Here is a 25,623-nt window from a genome sequence, read left to right on the forward strand (position 1 = left end):
GTGAATCAGGCGATATGTCTTTGGCCTTTTGATCCAGGTGGAATGAGCATCTACTAGTGTTGCTGCTGCTGGGCATGAATGCTCTAGCAAGCTAGGGGATGGGCAAATTATGTCAGGAGTTTTTTGGAGCAAGGGATTGCGCATATGTACATACCCATGCATGGTGCATCGAATAAAGGATTGCATATTTTCCAGAGCCAGGTGGTTATGTGGGGCCCACATGTGTACAGGTAGGACAGCATGTACATAGTGCATCGATTTTCATCGTTACCAGTACTAGTGTGTTTTTTCTACAATAATGAGGAGTTGGTAGCGTGTAAAACTTCTCGAGGAAGCTATCCGCGGGCCGACGACATGAGGTAAGCAGGCGCGTCAGATGGAATCTAGTGGCGTCAGGAGGGCGAATGGGGTCAATACTTGCACGTGGATAAGTACAGACACGACGTGGGTGTTTTCTTGTGATAATTATGCAAAAAGGTCATCATGAGGACCATATTTTGGGGCCACTTCACGTGGTGGCAGGATGCATTATTGAAAAAAGCTGAGTGCCAGGTGTGCGGATGATGCAAAAAGGTGACAACTATGCACTGCAAGGTAAGTTTTTGGCCTATTCGGGGTCTGTTTGAGGTCATCTAAAAGGCCAAGGGTGCCCAAGTAATAAAGCTAAGTGTGGGAACTGAAAAAACTGAGAGAAGACCAGAAAAAACGTGGAGAAGAGAGGAGGAACAGCCGCAGGTGTATTTTTGGGATTTTTGGAGCCTATTTTGGCCATAAACTGCTCATCCGAGGTCGGATTTGAGCACTTTGATATTGTAGACTAGGGTTTTGGGCCGTTCCGGACGCGATGGCGTTGTCCATTTTGCCAAATTCCTCACTCTTTTTCTGTTGTTTTGGTTGTGTAAGTTTCTCCTATGAGCGAAGCTTCTGCTCCAGTTTGTGATTGTATCTGGCATATTTTACCCATATTGTGTGAGCTATTATTTGCCCCATTGGTGTTGGCCCAAGCTTTATTGTATCTAAACATCAGAAATTCTCGTCTTTTGAGCTGAGTTGTGTGTGTGTGTGTGTCTCTCTCTCTCTCTCTCTCTCTCTCTCTCTCTCTCTCTCTCTCTCTCTCTCTCTCTCTCTCTCTCTGTGGAGTGGGTAAAAGGGTAGTCTCTCTCCTCTCACTCCATAGGTGTGTTCCCTGTCTTGGCCAGGTGGGTTGTATAAGCCGAGTGGTGCCTCATAGTGTGTGTGTGTGTATCATTCCAAGAGTGTGTGTCAGGTCGTTATAGAGGCGTTCTGTGTGTTTCCATCCCGCTCACAGCGTCTACATTTAGAACCTCAACCTGCAGATAAGAATCTAAGAGTCTCATTAGCTAGCGGGGCAACCTTATCTTGCGAAGAGCAGATTGTAGAACTCCAATTAGGTCATTCCACTAGCCGAAACTTAAGAGTCCTTAGGATGGGAAAATTTCAGGGAATCTTGGGGATAGACTGGTTAAGTCCGAATAAGACTGATATCCATTGTAGCCAAGGAACGGTATCCTTTCTTTCCGCTAGTAAGGAACGGGTACAAATCCACGGGAGAAGAGGAAAAGCCCCACTAAGGGTAGTTAAGGCCAAGCAGTTAATGAAAGTGTTACGAAAAGGATTGCCTCTCTACGTCCTGAAGTTAAATAAACCTGAGGAAGAGCCAGAAAAGCATGAATCATAATGGTTGAGTGAATACCAAGACGTCTTTCTTGAAGAGCTAACAGACCTTCCCCCAACTAGAGGGCTACTACATGATATTACCTTAGTTCCCAGAGCCCAACCCATTGCCAAGTCACCCTACAAGATGTCTCTTTCAGAAGCTTTAGAGCTGAAGGATCAGTTGACTCAACTCCTTGAACAGGGATTTATCAGGCCAAGTGTTTCTTCCTGGGGTGCAGGTGCTCCAATCTTATTTCAGAAGAAGAAGGATGGAACTTTCAGACTCTGTATAGATTACAGAAGATTAAATCCGTGTACCATAAAAAATAAGTATCCCCTACCGCGAATAGAGGAACTTTTTGATCGCCTCGGAGGAGCCCGATATTTTTCAAAGATAGATCTTAGATCAGGCTACTATCAAGTGCGAATTCAAGAAGAAGACATCCCGAAGACAGCCTTCAACACCAGGTTTGGGCATTATGAATTCACAGTGGTGCCTTTTGGCTTAACTAGTGCCCCTGCTACCTTCAATCTACTCATGACGGATCTCTTTCGAAAAGGATTAGATGATTTTGTTTTTGTCTTCTTTGATGATATTTTGGTCTATCCGAAAACCAGAGAAGAGCATAAACAGCATCTGCGTCAAGTCCTGGAGATCTTGAGAGAAGCTAAGCTCTACGCCAAACGCAGTAAATGCTCATTCTTTGTTGAAAAAGTAGCCTATCTTGGCTTCATTGTATCCAGGGATGGCATATCCCCAGATCCAGCTAAGGTGGAAGCAGTGGTCAAATGACCTATTCCCAAAAACGTTTCGGAAGTCAGAGCATTTCTTGGTCTTACAGGGTGGTGCAGCATTTCTATCCAAGAATATGCTCTTATCTCAGGACCTCTCACTGAACTTACCAAACTAGATGAATTCTTTACTTGGACATATAAGAGAGATGCTGCCTTCAATAAACTTAAAGACCTCTTGGCCAAAGTTCAATGTCCTCAAACTCCCTAATTTTGAGAAAGTTTTTGAAGTGATTGTGGACGCTTGGAATTTTACGACAAGACAGTCACCCAGTCGCCTATGAATCCCGTCAGCTTCGTGTCCATGAGCGGAATTATCCCACTCATGATCTGGAACTTCTAGCTCAGGTGCATGCTTTGAGGAAGAGGCGACACTACCTTCTAAGCCAGGTCTTTGAGCTCATCACAGATCACACGAGTCTCAAATGGATCTTCACACAATCTGAACTCCACATGAGGCAACGAAGATGGGTTGAATTTCTTCAGGAATTCAATTTCAAAATCAAGTTTCGACCTAGCAAAGAAAATCAAGTTGTCGATGCCTTAAGCAGAAGAGTATCAACCTTGGCTATTTCACTCCTTAGCACTTCTTTACCCGAAAAAGTTCAGCAAGAAATTCAGGTAGACCCCTACTTTAGACCTCTTCTGCAAGAGATTCAAGCTTAGAATCTGAGGGAGCATTTAGCTGACTATACCCTAGCAGATGGTCTTCTTTACTTCAAAGAGCGGATGTGCATTCCCACCAGTTTGCGCACCCAGAATTTAAAAGAAACAAACAATAAACCGTTCACAGCTCATCCGCGGTACCATAAAATGTTTGCTACCCTCCAAAGGAACTTTTACTGGCCTAAGATGAAGAAGGACATCCTGGATTATGTTCGCAAATGCCTTACTTACCAGAAGATCAAAGCAGAATGCGTCAAGCTACCGGGTAAGCTTCAGCCCCTAGATATTCCTCAGATAAAGTGGGAATGCTTGAGTATGGACTTTGTCACTGGTCTTCCAAAGACAACTAGAAACTATGATTCTATTTTTGTCGTAGTAGATAAGCTCACGAAGGTGCCTCATCTAATTCCAGTCAAGCAGATAGCCACCGCCATCGACATAGCCTAAGTATTTGTCAAAGAAGTAGTAAGATTACATGGAATCCCTGCAAGAATCATCAGTGATCGGGATGCCAAATTTACTTCTAAGTTTTGGCAAGCCATGTTTCGATCTCTGGGTACCCAACTGAATTTCAACTCAGCATATCATCCGGAGACTGATGGTCAAATTGAGCGAGGGAATCAAGTCATTGAAGATATGCTTCGAGCATACTGCAATCAGCAGCCCCAGCAATAGATCAAGTTTCTTCCCCTAGTTGAGGTTGTTTATAACTCTTCTCACCATCGCAGCCTCGGAATGTCACACTTTAAAGCTTTGTATGGTCATGAATGTTTAGTCCCTCTTCGATTAGCCGACCCAACTCTTCATGTTCCTGCCGCTTAGTCTATCCTGGAAGAGATAGATCATCAACTTCTAGTCATTAGAGACAACCTGAAGAGAGCTAGTGATAGGCAGAAGAGCTACGCTGATCTTCACTGCTCCGCTAGAAGCTTTAGCGAAGGCGAACAAGTTTTCCTCAAAGTCAAACCCAAACGCAGCTCCTTAAAGCTAGGAAAATTCCGTAAGCTTGCATTCAAATATTGTGGACCCTTTGGAATCCTTAGAGAGATAGGAGAACAAGCCTACGAGTTAGCCTTACCACCTCACATGCGCATTCATAATGTTTTTCATGTCAGTCTCCTTAAGAAATATGTTGCTGACCCTCTACATGTTTTGAATCATGATGACACCATTCTCGTCAATCAGGAAGAATTTCAAATGGAACCAAAACAAGTTCTCGAAACTAAAGAGAAGCAACTACGGCACAGGACAATTCGAGAAGTATTAATCAAGTGGAAGGGCTATCCGGTTGAAGATACTTCCTGGGAAGATTGGGACCAACTAATTACTCAATTTTCAAGTTTTGGAGGATGAGCCCATGTAATTCATCTTTTGGAATCAAATCAATATCTCCCTTTTGTCCAAACCCTTGATCATATTTTTGATTGGTTCTTCGGAACAACTTATAAATATTCTTCAAGATATCGATGCCACTTTTGATGTAATTTTTATGCGGATGTAATCAATCGTCATATTTATGGAATTCAAGCATCTCTAGTCAGTCAATTCTTTTGAGATTCAAATTGTGTATGGTGTTTTACAAGTTTAATTGTTATGATACATGAAATATCTGATTACCAAGTGAAAGATGAGACAGTAAGCTATAGACATAAGAGAAATAAGGATAGAGGAAATACATAGGGTAGACAAGGGAGGAGATATTGCAAGATTAATTGAAAGATCAGTATGAAATCCTTAACTGTCAAGAAAATGGTATCAGTTGGATGATACCAATAGAAAATGAGTCAATGCTCAAAACGGAAAAAGTGAAAGTCTAGGTAAGAATGGTAAGATTTTTACAAAGCGTATTGAGGCTAAATAGCGAGCAAAGTGAAGAAATGATCTTGAGACCTCACAAGAGAAACACAATCCGGTCACACCAAAGGAAAAATACCTAATTGAGTAAGATTACAATTAATAATTAAATTAACCTCGAGTTATTAAAACTTCTTTTTTTTCCGAGGAAAAGATCCTTCTATTAGTTAATGAAACTCTCTATAGGGCTACAACCACCTCTTCAAGAGAGGGCTACAACAACTATGATGGGGAGACTCTCCCAATGAAAAAACAGTATATATACAATGAGGCTAAATCAAGAGATGGGAGAAGGGAAAAGCCACACAGGTGGTCGGTAGTGCCATCGGAGTACACCCTGGACCATGGTGTAGAAAGGCCTAGGACGCCAGAGTCGAAGGAAAGCCTCTCTGCGCTCCCGCATGCGGTCGGAGCTGCCCTGTAGTCTCTCGAGCTGTCCTCTGAGACTGTGGATCAGCTTTAGCCAAAGATTGCGAACAGTATCTGCTGGTAGCACAGGGCGAGCCTCAAAGATGCAGAAGCAACGGGCCCGCCAGATGAACCAGAGCTGTATGGAATCCCACCACCTCTCCCAGAAGGCTGCCAAGAACTCAACTGTGAGACCCTCCTCCTGCCAATGAGGTGCTACAGCGGGGCGGGCCTCTCTGTGTGCTGCTAGTATGTGACGTCCCAGTCGAACGCTGTATGAAAGAACGGGACACCTGGATGGTCTGCAGAAGAGAAAGGGTCCCTCCAAAGCCACTCTCAAGGATCCCACTGTACTCGTGCCAATGGACAGCACTCCCAAGCCCACAGTCTCCAGTGTCCAGTCTCAAGAGTTGCTGGGTCAGGATCGATGACACAAGTCCTCTCACAAATGCCCACCACTCGGATCCTCTGAAAACAGTACTCTGCCACATGCGGGGCATCTACTGCAACTCGCTCTAAGCGTCCTTCACCCTGCAACTCGAAAAAAAGGGATGGAACAGTCTCTGAGCAGGCTCGGACTGAGATGAGAACCTCTGGTCGTGTGAAGGCTCCCATCCACTTGGGTGCTACTGGCTCGAGAGGTGTGAGCCACTCAGCTGGAACTACCTCTGAGATGTCCTGGCACATGCTCTGCACCCCTCTCATGCCCTGTAGCTGGAAACCCTGCAACTCCGCTAATAAGCCTGAAAACTCAAACCAATTACCTAAAGAGCGCGTTGGACCCGCTGCCATGGGACCCCAGGAAACATGAGGCCGACTACCAACCAAGTGGCCTCTTTGAAAGCTAACCATGGGGTTCCAAGGGGCTATCGTAGGCGCTCCTTCGTGCAAGTAGACTGTCGCTGCTCCGAGCCTCGCCGCAAGTGCTCCCAAGATCGAAGCAACCTCACAGCGAAGCGGTCCTCCAGTCTCCTGCTCAAACCAACTCTGCGCATCTCTGTGAAGATCCATATGGTCGAAGGTCGCCAGGGGCCTCCAGCCTAAGGCACCCTAGCACGAAGCCGCTGTAGCAAGAACTCCTTCCAGGGCTCCTCACCTAGAAGAAGTCCTCTGACTATCAACTTCCCAAGAAGGGCTCTATTCTGCTGTGCTGGGTCAATGATCCCAAGCCCTCCCTGTGAACAAGGAAGAGTGATGACCTGCCAATCCACTTTGACTCGGGCTATCTGAGTGTCACGTCCTGAGCAAAGGAAGTTCCTGATCAGCCTCTCTACCTGGCTGATACAAGAACTCAAGAAGATCTAGCAAGAAGTGATGTACCACATAGTCGCCACAACACCTAGTTGGCCACTACTACTCTACCAGCCAAAGAAAGTCACGCTGAGCTCCAGTGTAACAATTTCCTCCTCATAGACAGGAGGAGGGGAGCAATCTGCTGCTCGGGAGACAAGTCCAAACCAACCTGACAACCCAAGTACTGAACTGTAGTCCCTGGGGGAATCCACCTAAAACCCTCTCCTAACATCCAATCGGGCACAGAAGGCCTACCAACCGAGAAAGCCACTGTCATTCTCCAGTTGATCAGTGCGCCAAATGCACAACAGAAGGTCTCCAAAGCCTGCTCACGCCTGTGAAGGTGCCTCACTGAGGAGGCCCTTGGCAACCTACGACCAGATGGATATTTACAGAGATGCGTAGAGTTGGTTTGAGCAGGAGACAGGAGAACCGCTTCGCTATGAGTTTGCTTCGATCTTGGGAGCTCTTACGGCGTGGCCTCGAGCAGAGACAGTCGACGTGCACGAAGGAGCGCCTACGGCAGCCCCTCGTCTGGAACCCCATGGTTAGCACTTAGAGAGGCCACTTGGTTGGTAGTCGGCCTCATGTTTGCTGGGGTCCCATGGCAGCAGGTCCAGCGCGCTATATAGGTGACTGGCTAGAGTTCACAGGTTTGTCAGAGGAAGTGGAGGGGCTCCAGCTACAGGGCATGAGAGAGATGCAGAGCATGTGTCAGAACATGTCAGAGTCAGTTCCAACTGAGTGGCTCACGTCTCTCGAGCCAGTAGCACCCCGGTGGATGGGAGCCTTAACACAACTGGAGGTTCTCATCTCAGTCAGGCCCTGCTCAGAGACTGTCCCAACCCTATTCTTCAAGCTTCAGGGTGGGGGACGACTACAACGAGTTGCAGTAGAGGCCCCGCAAGTAACAATGCTGTTTTCAAAGGATCCGAGTAGTGGGCATCTGTGGGAGGACTTGCGTCATCGACCCTAACCCAGCAGCTCTTGAGACTGGACACTGGAGGCTGTGGCTTGGGAGTGTTGTCCACTGGCACGAGTACAGTGGGATCCTGGTGAGTGGCTATGGAGCGACCCTTTCTCTTCTGCAGACCACCAAGGAGTCCCGTTCTTTCAGTACACTCTTCGATTAGGACGTCGTATACTAGCAGCACAGAAAGAAGCCCGCCCCGCTACAACACGTCATTGGCAGGAGGAGGGTCTCAAAGTCGAGTTCTTGATAGCCTTTTAGGAGAGGTTGTGGGACTCCAGACAGCCGAGGCGAGTCACCTTGTTTCAGTGGCTGGTCACACACAGAGCTACAACAGTAGGAAGCTAGCTAGTGCATAGTGGTCTCTCGGCCGCATGTGCAGCTTGTGACCATTTGGTGGAGAGTCAGCGTCACTGTCTTTGAGACTGTCTCTCGGCCTAGCAGATATGGCTACGAGTTCTTCGGCTGATGCCTGCTCTCTCCACGGCTCGACAGTACACTTGGGAGACAACGGCTTGGTCCACCCTCACGGGCCCGACACTTCAGTTTGAGCTATCTTCCACAAACAAGATGATAGTGATGCACGAGGGGCGACCTACACTCCAGCCTGCTATACAGAGCTTACTCCACAAGAGTGGTACAGTGAGAGAGAGAAGTGTTGGGAGCTCATCAGTGACCTGACACTTTGCTTCATCTGGCAGGCCCGTTGTTTCCGCATCTTTGAGGCTCGCCCTATGCCACCAGCAGAGACTATTCGTGACTTTTGGCTAGAGCTGATCCATACTCTCAGAGGACAGCTTGAGGGACTAAAGGGCAGCTCCGACCGCATGCGGGAGCGCCGCGAGGCTTTTTTTCGACTCTGACGCCCTGGGCCTTTCTGCACCATAGTTCAGGGTGTACTCAGATGGCACTACCGTCCACCTGTGCGGCTCTTCCCTCCTCCCATCTCTTGATTTAGCCTCATTATATATATGCTGTTTTTTCATTGCGAGTCTCCCCATCATGTTTGTTGTAGCCCTCTCTTGAAGAGGTGGTTGTAGTCCTATGGGCAGTTTTCATTAACTAATAGAAGGATCTTTTTCTCGGAAAAAAAAAATAAAAAAATTACGTAATCCCTATATTTTTCCAAAAAGATTAAAATTATTCTTCGTCAAAAGTCGCGTGGGAACTCATCTAAATCAAGAACTGGCAGAAAAGAAATTGGGGTCCAATAGGTATTATGAAGAAATTTGAGTCCAATAAAAATTGAGAAGAGAATTGGGGTCCAATAGGAATCGAGAAGAAATTGGGCTACAATAAGAATTGAGAAGAGAATTGGGGTCCAATAAGAATTGAGAAGAAATTGGGTTCCAATAAGAATTGAGAAGAGGATTGGGATCCAATAGGAATTTAAAAAATTCAAATTTCTTTGATTGAAAATTTCAATTTAGAGTAAAATTCTTGAATGAGTCAAAAGTTGCAACTTTCCATCCTTCCTCTCTCTCTATTTTTGTGGGTTTTTAGTGGGACTGTATTTGTACTTTTTCATCGACCCTCTCCCAGTATATACACTGTATTCTACCCACTATTTCCTATATAAGCACCCCCTCTCCTTTGTAATTCGACACACATTGCTAAACTACTTTCATACTGGCCATGCTCAAGATTATGCTTAAGTAAATCAAGGTTTCCATTAAACCTTCATCTTGTTCTCTCACTCTCTTGAAGGCCAAACTCTTCATCCTAAATCCCTTTCCTTCTTCCTTGAGCCTCACATCTCTTCAAGGATTTCAACCACACTTCCCTTTTGTTCAGAGGAAATAATCTTCACCTCTAGTAGGATTAATAAACCTAAACCATTTGTTTTACTACTAGGAAGGTTTATGTGCATCATATTAGGTCTAAAGCTTAATGGCAACCTTGCCTTTAGAGATAATCTCTAATGGTATCCTTGCTTCCTTAAGTTGAGGCTTAAAGGTAAATTTGCACTCTTAAGCTAAGCTTTAATGGTAACTTTGCACTTACGTGTAAGCTTTAGTCACTACCTTGTATTTTAAGTTTAAGCTTTAATGGTAACTTCGTAATTAGAGTTAAGTGCTAAGAGTATCTATGCATCATTAAGTTAAGCTTTCAAAGGTAGATTTGCATTGTTAAGTTAAGCTTTAATATTAACTTTGCACTTAGGTATAAGCTTTAGTGACTACGTTGTATTTTAGGTTTAAGCTTTAATGATAACCTCACAATTAGAATTAAGTGTTAAGAGTATCTATGCATCATTAAGTTAAGCTTCATAGCTAGATTTCCATCTTTAAGCTAAATGGTGACTTTGCACTTAGGTGTAAGCTTTAGTGACTAGCTTGTATTTTGGGTTTAAGCTTTAATAGTAACCTCGCAATTAGGGTTAAGTGCTAACAGTATCTATGCATCATTAAGTTAAGCTTCAAAGGTAAGTTTGTATCCTTAAGCTAAGCTTTGATGGTAACTTTGCACTTGAAAAAAACTTTGAAAAACAAGCTTGCAATTTAGGGTTTAGCTTCCATGATGACCTTGTGTGTGATTAGAGTTAAGCTTCCATGGTGATTCTATGTGATTAAGGTTTAACTCCCATGGTGACCTTGTGTGATTAGGATTAAGCTTCCATGGTGACCTTGTGTGATTAGGGTTAACCTTCCATGAAAACCTTGTCTCATTAAAGAGAGAAAGGTTTAGTCTCTATATGGTAATCAAGCTTAGGGTTTGCATGTCTCTTTACAGTAGGAAGAATGCATGGTTATAATCCTCTCTTCCAAGCTTTAATGGAAAGCGCTAGATTCCCATTTTATCCCCAAAGCGAAATTTAATGAAAAGCTCGAAGACTCACAAATTATAGGACGACCTTCTAGCTTCTTAAATGGGAAGCTAGGCACCATAAGAAAAGAGTAGTTGTTTAAGCTCGATAAAAGTAGGTCTATTTTTTGTATTGAAGAGTATTTCTAAAGTTGTCAATTTCAAGTTTGCTTACAAATACGGAATAGGAGAAATAGAGGATAACTTCGCGGAATCGATCTCCGTGTTGTTTTGAACCGAAAACTCTACAAGCTTCCATGGAGATGTCCTATAGATGGCAAAGGATTGCAAAAATTTGAGAATCGTACAAAACAGGGATTGCAATTAAAAAGTTCGCATTTCCAAAGAGACATTAACCATCAAATGCCTATGGCAAAAACTCGCTTGTATATTTCTACATAAACTTGACTGATAGATAATTAATGAAAGTAGGAATTAAAGTTGGTAAATCTTACCATTCTTACCTAAACTTCAACTTTTTCCATTTTGAGCGTTGACTCATTTCTCTATCGATATCATCCAACTCATACCATGTTCTTCACAGTTAAGGATTTCACATTGATCTTTCAATTAATCTTACAATATCTCCTGTCTTGTGTACCCAATTTATTTCCTCTATCCTTATTTCTCTTATGTTTATAGTTTACTGTTTCATCTTTCACTCGGTAATCAGATATTTCACGTATCATAACAATTAAACGTGTACAAACACCATAGACGATTTGAATCTCAAAAGAATTGAAAGACTGGAGATGCTTGAATTCCATAAATATGACGATTGATTACATCCGCATAAAAAATACATCAAAACTGCCATCGATATCTTGAAGAATAATTATAAGTTGTTCCAAAGAACCAACCAAAAATATCATCAAGGGTTTAAACAATAAGAAGATATTGATTTGATTCCAAAAGATGAATTACATGGGCTCATCCTCCAAAACTTGGAAATTGGGTGATTAGCTGGTCTCAATCTTCCCAGGAAGCATCTTCAACCGGATAGCCCTTTCACTTGATTAGTACTTCTCGAATTGTGCTATGCCGCAGTTGCTCCTCTTGATTGATGAGAATAGTGTCATCATGATTCAAAACATGTAGAGGGTTAGCAACATATTTCTTAAGGAGACTGACATGAAAAACATTATGAATGCGCATGTGAGGTGGTAAGGCTAACTCGTAGGCTTGTTCTCCTATCTTTCTAAGGATTCCAAAAGATCCACAATATCTCAATGCAAGCTTACGGAATTTTCCTAGCTTTAAGGAGTTGCGTCTGGGTTTGACTTTGAGGAAAACTTGTTCGCCTTCGCTAAAGCTTCTAGTGGAGCGGTGAAGATCAGCGTAGCTCTTCTGCCTATCACTAGCTCTCTTCAGGTTGTCTCTAATGACTAGAAGTTGATGATCCATCTCTTCTAAGCTAGACTTAGCGGCAAGAAAATGAAGAGCTGGGTCGGCTAATCAAAGAGAGACTAAACATTCGTGACTATACATAGCTTTAAAGGGTGACATTCCGAGGCTACGATGGTGAGAAGAGTTATAAACAACCTCAACTAGGGGAAGAAACTTGATCCATTGCTGGGGCTGCTGGTTGCAATATGCTCGAAGCATATCTTCAATGACTTGATTCCCTCGCTCAGTTTGACCATCAATCTCCGGATGATATGCTGAGCTGAAATTCAGTTGGGTACCCAGAGATCGAAACATGGCTTGCCAAAACTTAGCAGGAAATTTGGTATCCCAATCACTAATGATTCTTGCAGGGATTCCACGTAATCTTACTACTTCTTTGACAAATACTTGGGCTATGTCGATGACGGTGGCTATCTGCTTGACTGGAATTAGATGAGGCACCTTAGTGAGCTTATCTACTACGACAAAAATAGAATTATAGTTTCCAGTTGTCTTTGGAAGACCAGTCACAAAGTCCATACTCAAACATTCCCACTTCATCTGAGGAATATCTAGGGGCTGAAGCTTACCCGGTACCTTAGCGCGTTCTGCTTTGATCTTCTGGCAAGTAAGGTATTTGCGAGTATAATCCAGGATGTCCTTCTTCATCTTAGGCCTATAAAAATTCCTTTAGAGGGTAGCAAACATTTTATGGTAGTCAGATGAGCTACCAAGGGATTATCGTGGGCTTCCTTTAAAATCTGGGTACGCAAACTAGTGGGAATGCACATCCGCTGTTTGAAGTAAAGAAGACCATCTGCTATGGTATAGTCATGTAAATGCTTCCTCGGATTCTGAGCTTGAATCTCTTGCAAAAGAGGTTTAAAATAGAGGTCTACCTGAATTTCTTGCTGAACTTCTTCGGGTAAAGAAGAGCTAAGGAGTGAAATAGCCAAAGTTTATGAGGACAGGTTTGCTAGTTAAGAGGTCTTTCAGTCTATTGAAGGCTGCTAGCATCTCTCCAAAAAAACAAAAAAAAGAGTTGTCGTCAACTCGAATAAAATATGTAATTGATGAAGCTTCTTGGATACCTTGCGACTTCTCTCTTACACTTCTTCATTTCCAAAAATCTGCTAATATAATATTGGACTCATGGAAATCTTTCTTAATAAGCTATCTTCTTGAATAAGTCATCGCGTTTGTGGCTTCTTCGATACGCTACTTCCTCTTTATAGACTATTGGTAATCCCTTCTTTATCAGCACTTGTTATAATCTTATTTTTGTGATCTTTACTCTTACTTAGTCATTTTCTTATTTGATGGCGTCTTGGCAAGAAGACTTGGTTCTTTCTATATGCATTTCTCACTTGCAGAGTGCAGATGAGACAGTGAAAATACATTTCTTATAGTGATACAAAGATCTTCTCTTCCCTCAACCAAATTCTTGTGTCGGCCAGACGATATGAGAGACATGGCGACATCTCACAAGAGTGACTTTCTCGGGTAGAGACCATTTCCTCAACAATTCTCAACTTGCTATGATTATAGGCTCTGGGACTTGGCTCTCGATACTACTGCGTCAAAAGGACACTATATCTTAAGTTCTCCGCAAGGTTGTTCTTGCTTATGCAGTTTCTCCCCTATTCCAAGATTTACCTTGATACCATCTGGAGTCTTCCTCTTAGAGGTCCTTTTGTTTTCTTAGTTCATACCTGAGAAATTGCTCAAGCTCTTTTTCGTAGAAGCACTCCAGAGAGTGAGCATGGTAATATGTGCGGTGCTTGCGATACTTGGTTATGTGACCATATATTAAAGGATCTTGATGAGCTATAAATTTTTACTGCCTGTCTTGTAATTACTTCCCGGCTCCCTTATAATCTGTTTTGGCTTTAATTGAAAAAATAATCTTTTTTTTTTAAATTTAAGTATTGTCCGTACTTCCTTGTTTTTAAATGACAGTCTCTCCTCTTTAATTAAATTCTTAAGGACATCTCTATTTAGTGTGTTTTTTTTTTTAATTTAAGCAAAAGGTCTTTTGTATATGATAGTTTTGGGTAAACATTCCAACTTTGAGTTCTTGGTTAACTCATAAATTTATTTTCTTATTCTTCTTCGAAGTTTTAAATGTCTGCAATATGAGCTTATCTATTACACTTCTCCATCTTGATTTCTTGTGAGTGTTTAAGCACGTCTCATTTACTGTCTTTTCTATTTGTCAAATGCACAGCAATAACTTCTCATTGCACTTGCAATATGTAAGCTCTTAATGTTTTGATTATAAGATGAATACAATTTTTCAACGATATATAAGCTCGTGATGCTTTAAATTTTGAAAAAAGAAAATCAATCCAACCTTCTACTTTCAAGTTCTTGTAGTGCAATGAGAAGTTATTGCTCTACATTTGACAAATAAAAAAGAACGTAAATGAAATGTGCTTAAAAACTCACAAGGAATCAAAATAGGAAAGTGCAATAGATAAAATCATAAATATGCAGACATTTAAAACTTCAAAGAAGAATAAAAAAACAAACTTATGAGTTAGCCAAGAACTCAAAGTTGGAACCTTTACTCAAAACTATCATATATAAAAGACCATTTGCTTTTTTTTTTTTTTTTAAAGCAATGTCCTTAAGAATTTAATTAAAGAGGAGAGACTTACATTTCAAGACAAAAAAGTACGAACAATACTCAAATTTTTCAAAAAAAGGTTATTTCTTCAATTAAAGCTATAAAGAATTACAACGGAGAAAGAAAGTAATTACAAAAAAGGCAATAAAAATTTATAGCTCATCAAGATCCTCTAATATATGGTCACATACATATTATGATACTCACTCTTTGGAATACTTTTACGAGAAAGAGCTTGAGCAATTTCTCGGGTATGAGCTGAGAAAATAAAAGCACCTCATATGGTATCAAAGTAAATCTTGGAATGGGTAGTAAATTGCACATGCAAGAACAACCTTGCGCAGAACCCAAGATCTCGTGTCCTTTTGACGCAATAGTATCGAGAGCCAAATCCTAAAGTCTCTGTAACCATAGCAAGTCGGGTATTGTTGAGGAAATGGTCTCTACTCCAAAGAGTCACTCTTGTGAGATGTCGTCATGTCTTCCATATCGTCTGGCCGACACAAGAATTTAGCTGAAGATAGAGGAGATCTTTGTATCGCTCTAAGAACTGTCTTTTCACTGCCTCATCTGCACTCTCCAAGTAAGAGATGCATACAGGAATAACCAAGTTTTCTTGCCAATACACCATCAGATTAAAAAATGACTAAGTTACAAAAGAGTAAAGGCCGCAAAAATAAGAGGATAACGAGTGTTGATAAAGAAAGGATTATGAGTAGCTTATAAAAAAAAAGTAGCGTATCGAAAAAGTCACAAACGCAATGACTTATCCAAAAAGATAGCTTATTAAGAAAGATTTCTCACGACTCCAATATTATATTATCAGATTTTTGGGGATGAAGAAGTGTAAGAGAGAAGTCAAGTTGAAAGCGTTAACTGGATGAAGAAGTCAAGTAAGAGAGAAGTCGCAAGACGTATCCAAGAAGCTTCATCAATTACGTATTTTATTCGAGTTGAGAACAGCTCTTTTCTTTTTGTTGGGGAGTTTGTAAGGTCCCTCCCTAAACCTTAAAGACATAAAAAAAAATTTCATCCTAGAAAATAATTTAGAAAAAGCAAGACCGACAAAGAAGTCATGCGGACAACGAGACTTTACTCCAGAATGAAAAGAAAGGATATTCAGGATAAGAAATTACGTCATCCCTATATTTTTCCAAAAAGATTAAGATTATTTTTATACTTCTTCGTGAAAAGCCGCGTGGGAACTAATCTAGATCGAGAACTGGCAGACTAACTTGATTGGAAGATAAAGTTAAGAGATAGGATTTGAGAAGAAATTAGGATCCGATAAGAATTAAAAAGAGAACTGTGGTCCAATAAGAATTGAGAAGAGAATTGGGGTCCAACAGGAATTGAAAAGAAATTTGGGTCCAATGAGAATTGAAAAGAGAATTGGAGTCCAATAGGAATTGAAAAGAAGTTGGGATCCAATAAGAATTGAAAAAAAATTGAGATCCAATAAGAATTGAGAAGAGAATTGGGGTCCAATAGAAATTTAGAAGAATTTAAATTGAACTAAAATTCTTTGATTGAAGAATTCAATTTAGAGAAAAATTCTTGAATGAATCAAAAGTTGCAACTTTCTACTTATTCTCTCTCTAGTTTGCATTAAAGGTAACCCAACCACCCTCACTCTCTTTCTACTTTTGTGGGTTTTTAGTAAGACTGTATTTGTACTTTTTCATCCACCCTTCCCCAATATATACACTGTATTCTATCCACCATTTCATATATAAGCATCCTCTCTCGATTGTAATTTGACACACAAGAGTCCCGTTCTTTCAGTACATTGTTCGACTGAGACGTCTTATACTAGCAGCAAAAAGAGAGGCCCGCCCCGCTGCAGCACGTCATTGGCAGGAGAAGGGTCTCACAATCGAGTTCTTGGTAGCCTTTTGGGAGAGGTTGTGGGACTCCAGACAGCCGAGGCGAGTCACCTTGTTTCAGTGACTGGTCACACACAGAGCTACAACAGTAGGAAGCTGGCTAGTGCATAGTGGTCTCTCGGCCGCATGTGCAGCTTGTGACCATTTGGTGGAGAGTCAGCGTCACTGTCTTTGAGACTGTCTCTCGGCCCAGCAGATATGGCTACGAGTTCTTCGGCTGATGCCTGCTCTCTCCACGGCTCGACAGTACACTTGGGAGACAACGGCTTGGTCCACCCTCACGGGCCCGACACTTCCGTTTGAGCTATCTTCCACAAACAGGATGATAGTGATGCACGAGGGGCGACCTACACTCCAGCCTGCTATACAGAGCTTACTCCACAAGAGTGGTGCAGTGAGAGAGAGAAGTGTTGGGAGCTCATCAGTGGCCTGATACTTTGCTTCATCTGGCAGGCCCACTGTTTCCGCATCTATGAGGCTTGCCCTATGCCACCAGCAGAGACTGTTCGTGACTTTTGGCTAGAGCTCATCCATACTCTCAGAGGACAGCTTGAGGGACTACAGGGCAGGTCCGACCGCAGGCGGGAGCGCCGGGAGGCTTTCCTTCGACTCTGGCGCCCTGGGCCTTTCTGCACCATAGTCCAGGGTGTGCTCAGATGGCACTACCGTCCACCTGTGTGGCTCTTTTCTCCTCCCATCTCTTGATTTAGCCTCATTGTATATATGTTGTTTTTTCATTGCGAGTCTCCCCATCATGTTTGTTGTATCCCTCTCTTGCAGAGGTGGTTGTAGTCCTATGGGCAGTTTTCATTAACTAATAGAAGGATCTTTTTCTCGGAAAAAAAAAAAGAAATTACGTAATCCCTATATTTTTTCAAAAAGATTAAAATTATTCTTCGTGAAAAGCCGCGTGGGAACTAATCTAAATCGAGAACTGGTAGAAAAAGGGACTAACTTGATTGGAAGATAAAGTTAAGAGCTGGATTTGAGAAGAAATTGGAGTCCAAAAAGAATTAAGAAGAGAATTGGTGTCCAATAGGAATTGAGAAGAAATTGGGGTCCAATAAAAATTGAGAAGAGAATTGGGGTCCAATAAGAATTGAGAAGAAATTGGGGTACAATAAGAATTGAGAAGAAATTGGGTTCCAATAAGAATTGAGAAGAAATTGAGGTCTAATAAGAATTGAGAAGTGAATTGGGATCCAATAGGAATTTAGAAGAATTCAAATTGAAAGAAAATTCTTTGATTGAAAAATTCAATTTAGAGTAAAATTCTTGAATGAGTCAAAAGTTGCAACTTTCCACTCATTCTCTCCTTAGCTTGCATTGAAGATAAGCACAACCACCCTCCTCTCTCTCTCTACTTATGTGGGTTTTTAGTGGGATTGTATTTGTACTTTTTCATCCACCCTCCCCTAATATATACACTGTATTCTACCCACCATTTCATATATAAGCACCCTCTCTCGTTTGTAATTTGGCACACATTGCTAGGCTACTTGCATACTTGCCATGCTCAAAATTATGCTTAAGTAAATCAAAATTTCCATTGAACCTTGCTCTTGCTCTCTCACTCTCTTGAAGACCAAACCCTTGAGGATTTTGTGAAGAAGTTCCTCTCTCCTTTCTCTTCATCCTAAATCCCTTTCCTTTTTCCTTGAGCCTCACATCTTTTCAAGAAGGACTTCAACCACACTTCCCTCTTGTTTAAAGGAGGTAATATTCACTTCTAGTAGGATTAATTAACATAAACCATGTGTTTTAATATTAGGAAGGTTTATGTGCATCATATTAGGTCTAAGCTTCAATGGCAACCTTGCCTTTAGGGATAATCTCTAATGGTATCATTGCTTCCTTAAGTTGAGGCTTAATGGTAGATTTGCACTCTTAAGCTACGCTTTAATGGTAGCTTACACCTAAAACCATTAATAATTACTTTGTATTTTAGGTTTAATCTTTAATGGTGACCTTACAATTAGGGTTAAGTGCTAAGAGTAGCTATACATCATTAAGTTAAGCTTCAAAGATAGATTTGCATCATTAAACTAAGCTTTGATGATAACTTTGCACTTAGAAAAAGCTTTGAAAGACAAGCTTACAAGTTGAGGTTTAGCTTCCATGGTGACCTTGTGTGTGATTAGGACTAAGCTTTTATGGTGATCTTGTGTGATTAGGGTTTAACTCCCATGGAGGCCTTGTGTGATTAGGGTTAAGCTTTCATGGTGACCTTGTGTGATTAAAGTTAAGCTTCCATGGAAACCTTGTCTCATTAAAGAGAGAAAGGTTTAGTTTCATTATGGTAATCAAGCTTAGAGTTTGCAGGTCTCTTTACGGTAAGAAGAATGCATGGTTATAATCCTCTCTTTCAAGCTTTAATGGAAAGCTCTAAATTCCCATTTTATCCCCAAAGCGAGCTTTAATGAAAAGCTCGAAGACTCGTAAATTATAGGACGACCGACCTTCTATCTTTTTAAATGGGAAGCTAGGTACCATAAGAAAAGAGTAGTTGTTTAAGCTCGAGAGAAGTAGTTCAATTTTTGATATTGAAGAGTATTTCTAAAGTTGTCAATTTCAAATTTGCTTAAAAATACGGGATGTGAGAGATAGGGGATAAATTCGCGGAATTGATAACTTTGCTGGTAAATAGTTAATGAAAGTAGGAATTAAGGTTAATAAATGAATAAACCTGAAAATTACCAACTAGGAGTTTAAAAAGAATCTTGAGAGGCGATAGGGATAGCCGATTGCAAAACATAGATTTAACTAGGAGTTTTGAAGATTGTTTGGAAATGACCGGAAACCAAGATGGATCTTCTTGGGGTCAATTTGCTTAAAAGGCTGGTCCACTTAGAGGATTCTCTTGGGGAACTTGACGGAGATTGGCCCGTTTCGGATAGGGCAGCGTAAACGGCAAGTTTGTTATACGTAGGTCATTCATGGCCGAGGGATAAGGGATGAATGGGTTTGTTTTATTTTTGCCCGGTCGGGTGAAGTACCCGCGGTTTCTTATTGGAAAACCGTCATAATCCGGGTATGGGTTAATACCAATAGTTGGATGAGAAGGTCATACTCAGGGAGGATGATGTGTATTGAATTAAAGAAATTTGTTCGATTTGATTGCGTAAAAAGAAATTGGAAAGGCTAGAAATATCGAGGCTGCTATACCTCTCGAAATAAAATGCTTAAGAAGGAATGATTAAATTACTTAATGAGCCTTTCTCGAACAATTAATTCTGGAAAATATTATGAAGGTGCCGCCTTTTTGATGACTTGCAACCGATTAATCATCTTGGTGCTGAGTAAAGCGAGATGAATTGGTTGAAACTATATGTGTTGCATGATTAGTTAGGAAACTAGTTACAAGCTAATTGTAGCAGATAAAGGTAAAGAAATGAATTAAAAGTTTCTAAATAAAGATCTGATTGGAACAACCAGATGAATTTTCCTGAACGAGGGTATGCAGCAGATTGTATGCTGCTTGTTGTCTGACGATGTCTGATAGACTGTCTTCCTGATTTTGTAGTAGTTAAGTACTACCTCGGGAAGAGATTTTCATGGAATAGTTCTGTGGGTGGGCGGATCCGGAGGGTCAACTAGCCGGATGTTGAATAAAAATTTTATGTTTAACGCTAGGACTATGCGGTATAAAAACGGGTAAGCGGCAACGAGCGAGACCAGGTAAGATTAGAAGATCCCTCTTCTTAGGGGAAAGCGATAACTACCGTGCCTGCTTGTCAGGAAAAAGGGGTTATCGTCAAGAACCAAGGGAGAACAAGAAAGCAAGAGCAGATCCTCAAGTTAAAGATCAAGAGAATCAAGACTAAGGACCACAATTTTAGGTGTGGGTGAGTGAAAGATGCCAAGGACGGTTAAATTATGATAAGCGGATAGAGTTGTCAAATTGATGGGATTTACCCCCTTGGGTTGGCATTCGAGATAGGCTAGAGTCTGTCTGGGTGTCGGTCCCAAGTGGAAGGGATACTTGCAGATAGATCTACGTCATTCCATGGAGTAGTCAGGAAGACTGAGGGAGGTGAGTAGGGTCGAGTCTGGGTATGCCCTCACAAGATGGCGGCCTCAGAGCATGCCTGAGGACAGTTGGCATGACGGGGAATGTAGAGAGACGAGAGCACAGCTTCAGAGGGATCTTCTCCTAGGGGTCATCGATCACAGAAAGTTTTAAATAGCCTTCCGACATCTTGTGCAACAGAAGAAGCAAGCGTTCCTAGCTTAATTGGAGCGCGACTTATACTAGATGTTCTTGAGCAGAGACTCCGGAGAGGCATGGCGTCACTTTCATGAGCACTTCCCTCCCCCAGTGATGACTTCCCACGATGTATGGGGTCAATATGCAACATCCTTATATACGGTCCCTGAACAAACACCCCCTTCTAGATCCTCCTGAGTCATGCCTATCGACAAGTACCTTCTTCTGTATCACTGAGATGGTAAAGACGACCATTGACAAGATGAAGACCAGGAGGGCATATGATCTTGATGGCCTACTAGCAAAGCACTTTATACATGCTAGCGATATGTTGGCAGAGGTTATTGCAGTCCTGTTCAGTCATGTCATGTGTGAGGGTCTACCTGAGACTTGGAGACTGTCTACTATTGTGCCTATCTTCAAGGCAGGTGATCCTTTGGAGCCTAGAAACCACCGTCCTATTATGATTGGACACACATTGGCACGGTTGTATGCATCTATATTTGAGCAGCATTTGAGCAGATGGGCAGAGAGTAAGGGTGTACTGGCCGGAGTCTGTCTCCCATGTGCCCTCCCCTCCTCGATGATGGCTTTGAGTTGTCAAAATGTGGTCAAGAGTGGAGAAGCCTCTCTTGAAACCGGGCCAAGGTTTTCTTTGGAGAGAGCAGGAGAGACTAGATTGACCCGAGCGTATGCGGCCTTGGGAGGATTGGAGAGGATACGTTCACAGGTTCAACTCGAGGAACCGCGAACAAAACTTTGGATCTTTGATACCTTAGTAGCTTCAGCTATGCTCTATGGGGTTCAGGTTTGGGGACCCTATATAGGTCAGGATGAGTGAAGAGGTATGGAGAGGCCCCTGATATCTATGATCTCTCGGTTGATTAGAGCCAAGGCCTCCATACCACATGAGATCATTAGAGCGGAGTTAGCAAGCCCCCCCCATGGAGATAGAGGCGCTTACCAAATCAGTCTTCTTTATACACAGCTTATGGGATAGTACCAGAGATAGATATGCCCGATTGGTCATTTGAGTCCTCCAGACAGTTAGCTCTACAGGGGGACACATCATGCTGATATGCACAGATGTCATCATGGTTCCAGATACATGGCTTCACCATGAATAATTAACCCCCTTCCAGTACTCCTCGGATGCACCGTCCTTGTCTCTTACACAGGTGGAGATTACTAGACTCATGCACCAGACCTGACCCAGTTGGACACCAGGAGGACATGGATAGAACCGGCACGGGAGTTGGGTACGAAGATCGCTTTTTATAAAGAGCATCTTCTCCAACTCACGCGTGATGGTGTTGTGATTTGACCCAAATATTTGGATACAGATCTTTCTCATGGGTTACGGTGTGCCATCGGTAACATACAGACATCTTCCCACCAGCTCAAGATTGAGACTGGTAGATTCAGAGAGATATCAGCAGCCAACAGGATATGCCGCCTATGCCATACACAGCCAGAGACAGAGATGCATTATGATTGTTAGTGCAGTGTACTACGAGATACTGGGTCGCTTCCACTGTCTATTCAGAGACGGCTTCGGACCCCTCTCTAGAGTCATGAGCTATCAGGACCAGAGATGCCTTGGATTGTATCTACTTGAGTTACACAGACACACAGACATCTTACTAAGGAGATCTGAAGAGAGACAATCCCAAAGACAGGTTACCGATTTCTTCACACCAGACACTGGACTGACAGAGGAGCAGCCACCGCTGCAAAGCTTAGCTCTTACTCACACTTGCGATACTGTCATTGACCGAGCATTGGAGCTAGGGAGATTGAGACGCCCATGACTAAGGAAAGGAGCTTCATAGCATCGACGGAGACTACAACTAAGGATTCGAGCCATACTATCTCGACATTCAGACTGCAGATGAGGATAGACTCACGACCCATTATATCACGCTCTTGTACTAGGCACCAATCGTATCAGGGATCACACATATCCCACACAGTACCCGCTAGTAGCACTCCTAGTTTCATTTTCAGCATCTCTTTTTTTGTACCTTGTCATGGTATCAGATTCACCAGCTTGTATAGGTTTGGTCTCATTGGTCATTTTGGCCTTTTGAAGATGTTAATATATCATCTCTCTCTCTCTCTCTCTCTCTCTCTCTCTCTCACACACACACACACACACACACACAAACTCTTTTTTTTTTGTTAAAGAAAAGACACAGGTCTGTATTACTGAGTACTATGGATTCTTGAGTCAGCCTCATACAAATCAAACATAAGCACAAGGACCACCAAGCTCAAGGTGGCCTGTAGGCGTTATATAGAATGAACCAAGGCAGTGGAGAATAATGCCAGGTAATCCGGCCAAATAAGAACGTAGTGCTGGCCTGTAGGAGCCGACTGAGGTATCCTACTGACTGCAAAGAGCGTGAACTAGATCTGTACAGATGCTACTGAGTGTATCCGCAGAAGTGGAAGGCTGATCGCTAACAACATGCAAGCATCTAGCCTTCCAGATCATCCACAAAAAGGATGCAGCCACTGGAGAAAATGATCTGCTACACTAGTGACAAAGCATATTACTTTCGAATCAATGGCGACAAATTTTTGAGTAGTACAGGAGAAAAGATATATGCTAGTCCTTTCTATGGATACCATCAACTCTGACGTAGAAAAACAAACCTCACAGTATAACGCTAACAGGGAAAACAGTATTTAAAAAAGCCATGAAACACTACACTGGATGAAAGCGAAGTATGAGTGAATTGGAAATTCTCACATAATGTGAAAACTTTGTGAACTGCTAGCTACCTATGGGTTGGCGAACAGGATGTGCCATCAAACCAGACGACAGAATTGCAACAGCAGGTTTTTGCAATGCTAACGTGGCTCCATAGGGGTACACCACTGAAAACTTTTCATTACAAGATGATGAAAGGTCCTGATAGTCTGATTCTAGCCTGTAAAATTGAACAAAATAATAAAAGTTATACTTCCTGTACACAACAGTAACTGTTTTTTAATCTGTCGTGCAAAAGAATTGGATATTATATGTGAAACAGAAGCATATAACTGTCCTGTAAGTATCAGCACATTTGACTTTATGATTGCGTCTTTTGATTTCACAAACTAAGGACATGGTGGTCAACCTTCAACATCAGAACAGAGTGTGACATTTGGCCTGATCATAGTCTAGTGTCTCTTGACCTACTAAAAAATGTCTAGCAGACCTTCAAAAATGGGTGCGACAGGCCTGTTTGTCAAAAAAGTCTAGACGTTCCACTCAAGAAAGATCACATCAATGTTGAAACCTGAGGGTGGCATACCACAGATTCGACCAGAACCGAGGGTTTATTGCTTGTCAATGCTGTATGGGTTTATAAATCAGTGAAAGTTTTAGTTTGGAAACATTATCTCTCCTGAGCTCCTGTGGCCTTATTTATAGACTCTTACAACAAATTAGATTTTATGGATGGAACTACCTCCCCCCAAACTGCAACAAAAGTCAAGTGACAACCTTAAAAATAATTTTGAGATAGGGATCAAAGAATTTGACAATGCAAGCTAAAGCACGCTCTACACAAGTCCTGAACCCCGCCATCTCAGAGGCCTCATAAAAAAAAAATTAAAATTCTGACAGCAATAGGATTAGGATTCAGGGTTGTCCACATTCAACAGACCAAGTCAATCCGTCTGCATTCTGTCCAGTTCAACAGGTGAGATAGCATTTGATGGCTGAAAGCAACAAGTGGCATATTTCTGAAGTTTTGGCCAATTATGACTTTGAGCCAAGGCAAGTGTTGAAGTTACCAGATTTGTAAAAGCCTTCTGAGGTTTACTATGGAAGCAGTCAGGGAGCGGTCTTAATGCAAGATGGCCATTGCAAGCAGGATGTTATCTAGCAAACAAACTCAAGGGAGGATCTCCACCGCTTGCGGAACACACGAGCCAGCCAGCCGACTATAGACACCATCTGGCAGCACCCCCTAGCTTGCCAGGATCCAATAAAGTAGGCGTGTACCTATAAGACCAAGCATCCCATACCACTCGGCCTCATCTCATCGAGGTGACCTTGCGCATTCCTAGCCTCATAGGCTAACCACTTGCACTTTGCCAGTGGAGATCGTCCCTTACAAAGGAGGCCTTGTCCTCCTTTTATAAAAGCGACCAGCCACACTTGCCAGGTGATTCACACTACGTCCGCTTGGACACTCGACATCCATCCCGACGGTGTCATAAACTAGGTCCCCTCTTGTGATGGAGACATAACATACTCTCCCCCTTAAGAACCATTGATGAGGACATCAATGAAGTGGGGATAGTGAGCTTTCAAGGCTCTAAGTGATTCCCAAGTAGCAAACCTTTCAGGCTGACCCTTCCATTTAAATAAGTACTCATCATAAGTACACCGACACAAATGACGAGTACGATCATCTAAAACAGCCTCTGGTTCTCAAGGAATATACTTAGTTTGAATATCTTCCCAAACTTTTTCCTTCATAGGCACAACAGAGTCAGCTTTACCTAGTTTTTCTTTAAGGCGACTGACATAAAATATTGGATGTACACTAACATCCAAGGGAAGAGCCAAATTTATAGGCAATAGGGTCAATTTTCTTTGTTATCAAGAATAGACCACAAAATCTAGCTAAATCTTATAATGCTTTCCAGCTTGCATGGTCTTAAAATCTTTGGGTATCTTTAGATAGACCCATTGTCCCCAATCTAGAATCCTTGGAGACCTCTTTTGATTAGCATAAGTGGTAACTCTCTCACGAGCTATTGTGACAGGTTGTAGGGTAAGGGTTTTTGCCTCGAGGTCATAAACGCATCTGATCAATGGGTTCGTATGGCCACTCACAAATTCATCTCCCTCAAAAGGTGGTCCATGCCAATCTCTATGTCAAAGCCAGAATCCTCTGTGCCGCGATAGCTTCTCTATGTGATATTTGCATCCGTGCATGGCACTAGGAACATCTGAGTGACCTTCAGGTCTTGGTCTAACCCCTGAGTTTTTGCAGGTGCCGGCCAAGGGGCCTAAACCCAAGAAGAAGAAAGAACAAAATAAATCCCA

General features: G+C 42.2%; 1 protein-coding gene across 4 annotated transcripts in view; it reads right to left on the bottom strand.

The window, feature by feature from the left end:
- The window catches only part of LOC147462061 (uncharacterized), a 139,536-nt gene that overhangs the window by 39,583 nt on the left and 74,330 nt on the right, over window positions 1-25,623 (bottom strand). For all 4 annotated transcript variants that reach the window (XM_086509507.1, XM_086509509.1, XM_086509508.1 and 1 more), the window contains one exon: window positions 23,361-23,509. In XM_086509507.1, coding sequence (XP_086365633.1) covers window positions 23,361-23,509 — 149 coding nt within the window. The remainder of the gene's footprint in view (window positions 1-23,360; window positions 23,510-25,623) is intronic.

Source organism: Adiantum capillus-veneris, chromosome 3, assembly GCF_014529385.1.
Source record: "Adiantum capillus-veneris isolate H3 chromosome 3, ASM1452938v2, whole genome shotgun sequence".
NCBI classification, from domain to species: domain Eukaryota; kingdom Viridiplantae; phylum Streptophyta; class Polypodiopsida; order Polypodiales; family Pteridaceae; genus Adiantum; species Adiantum capillus-veneris.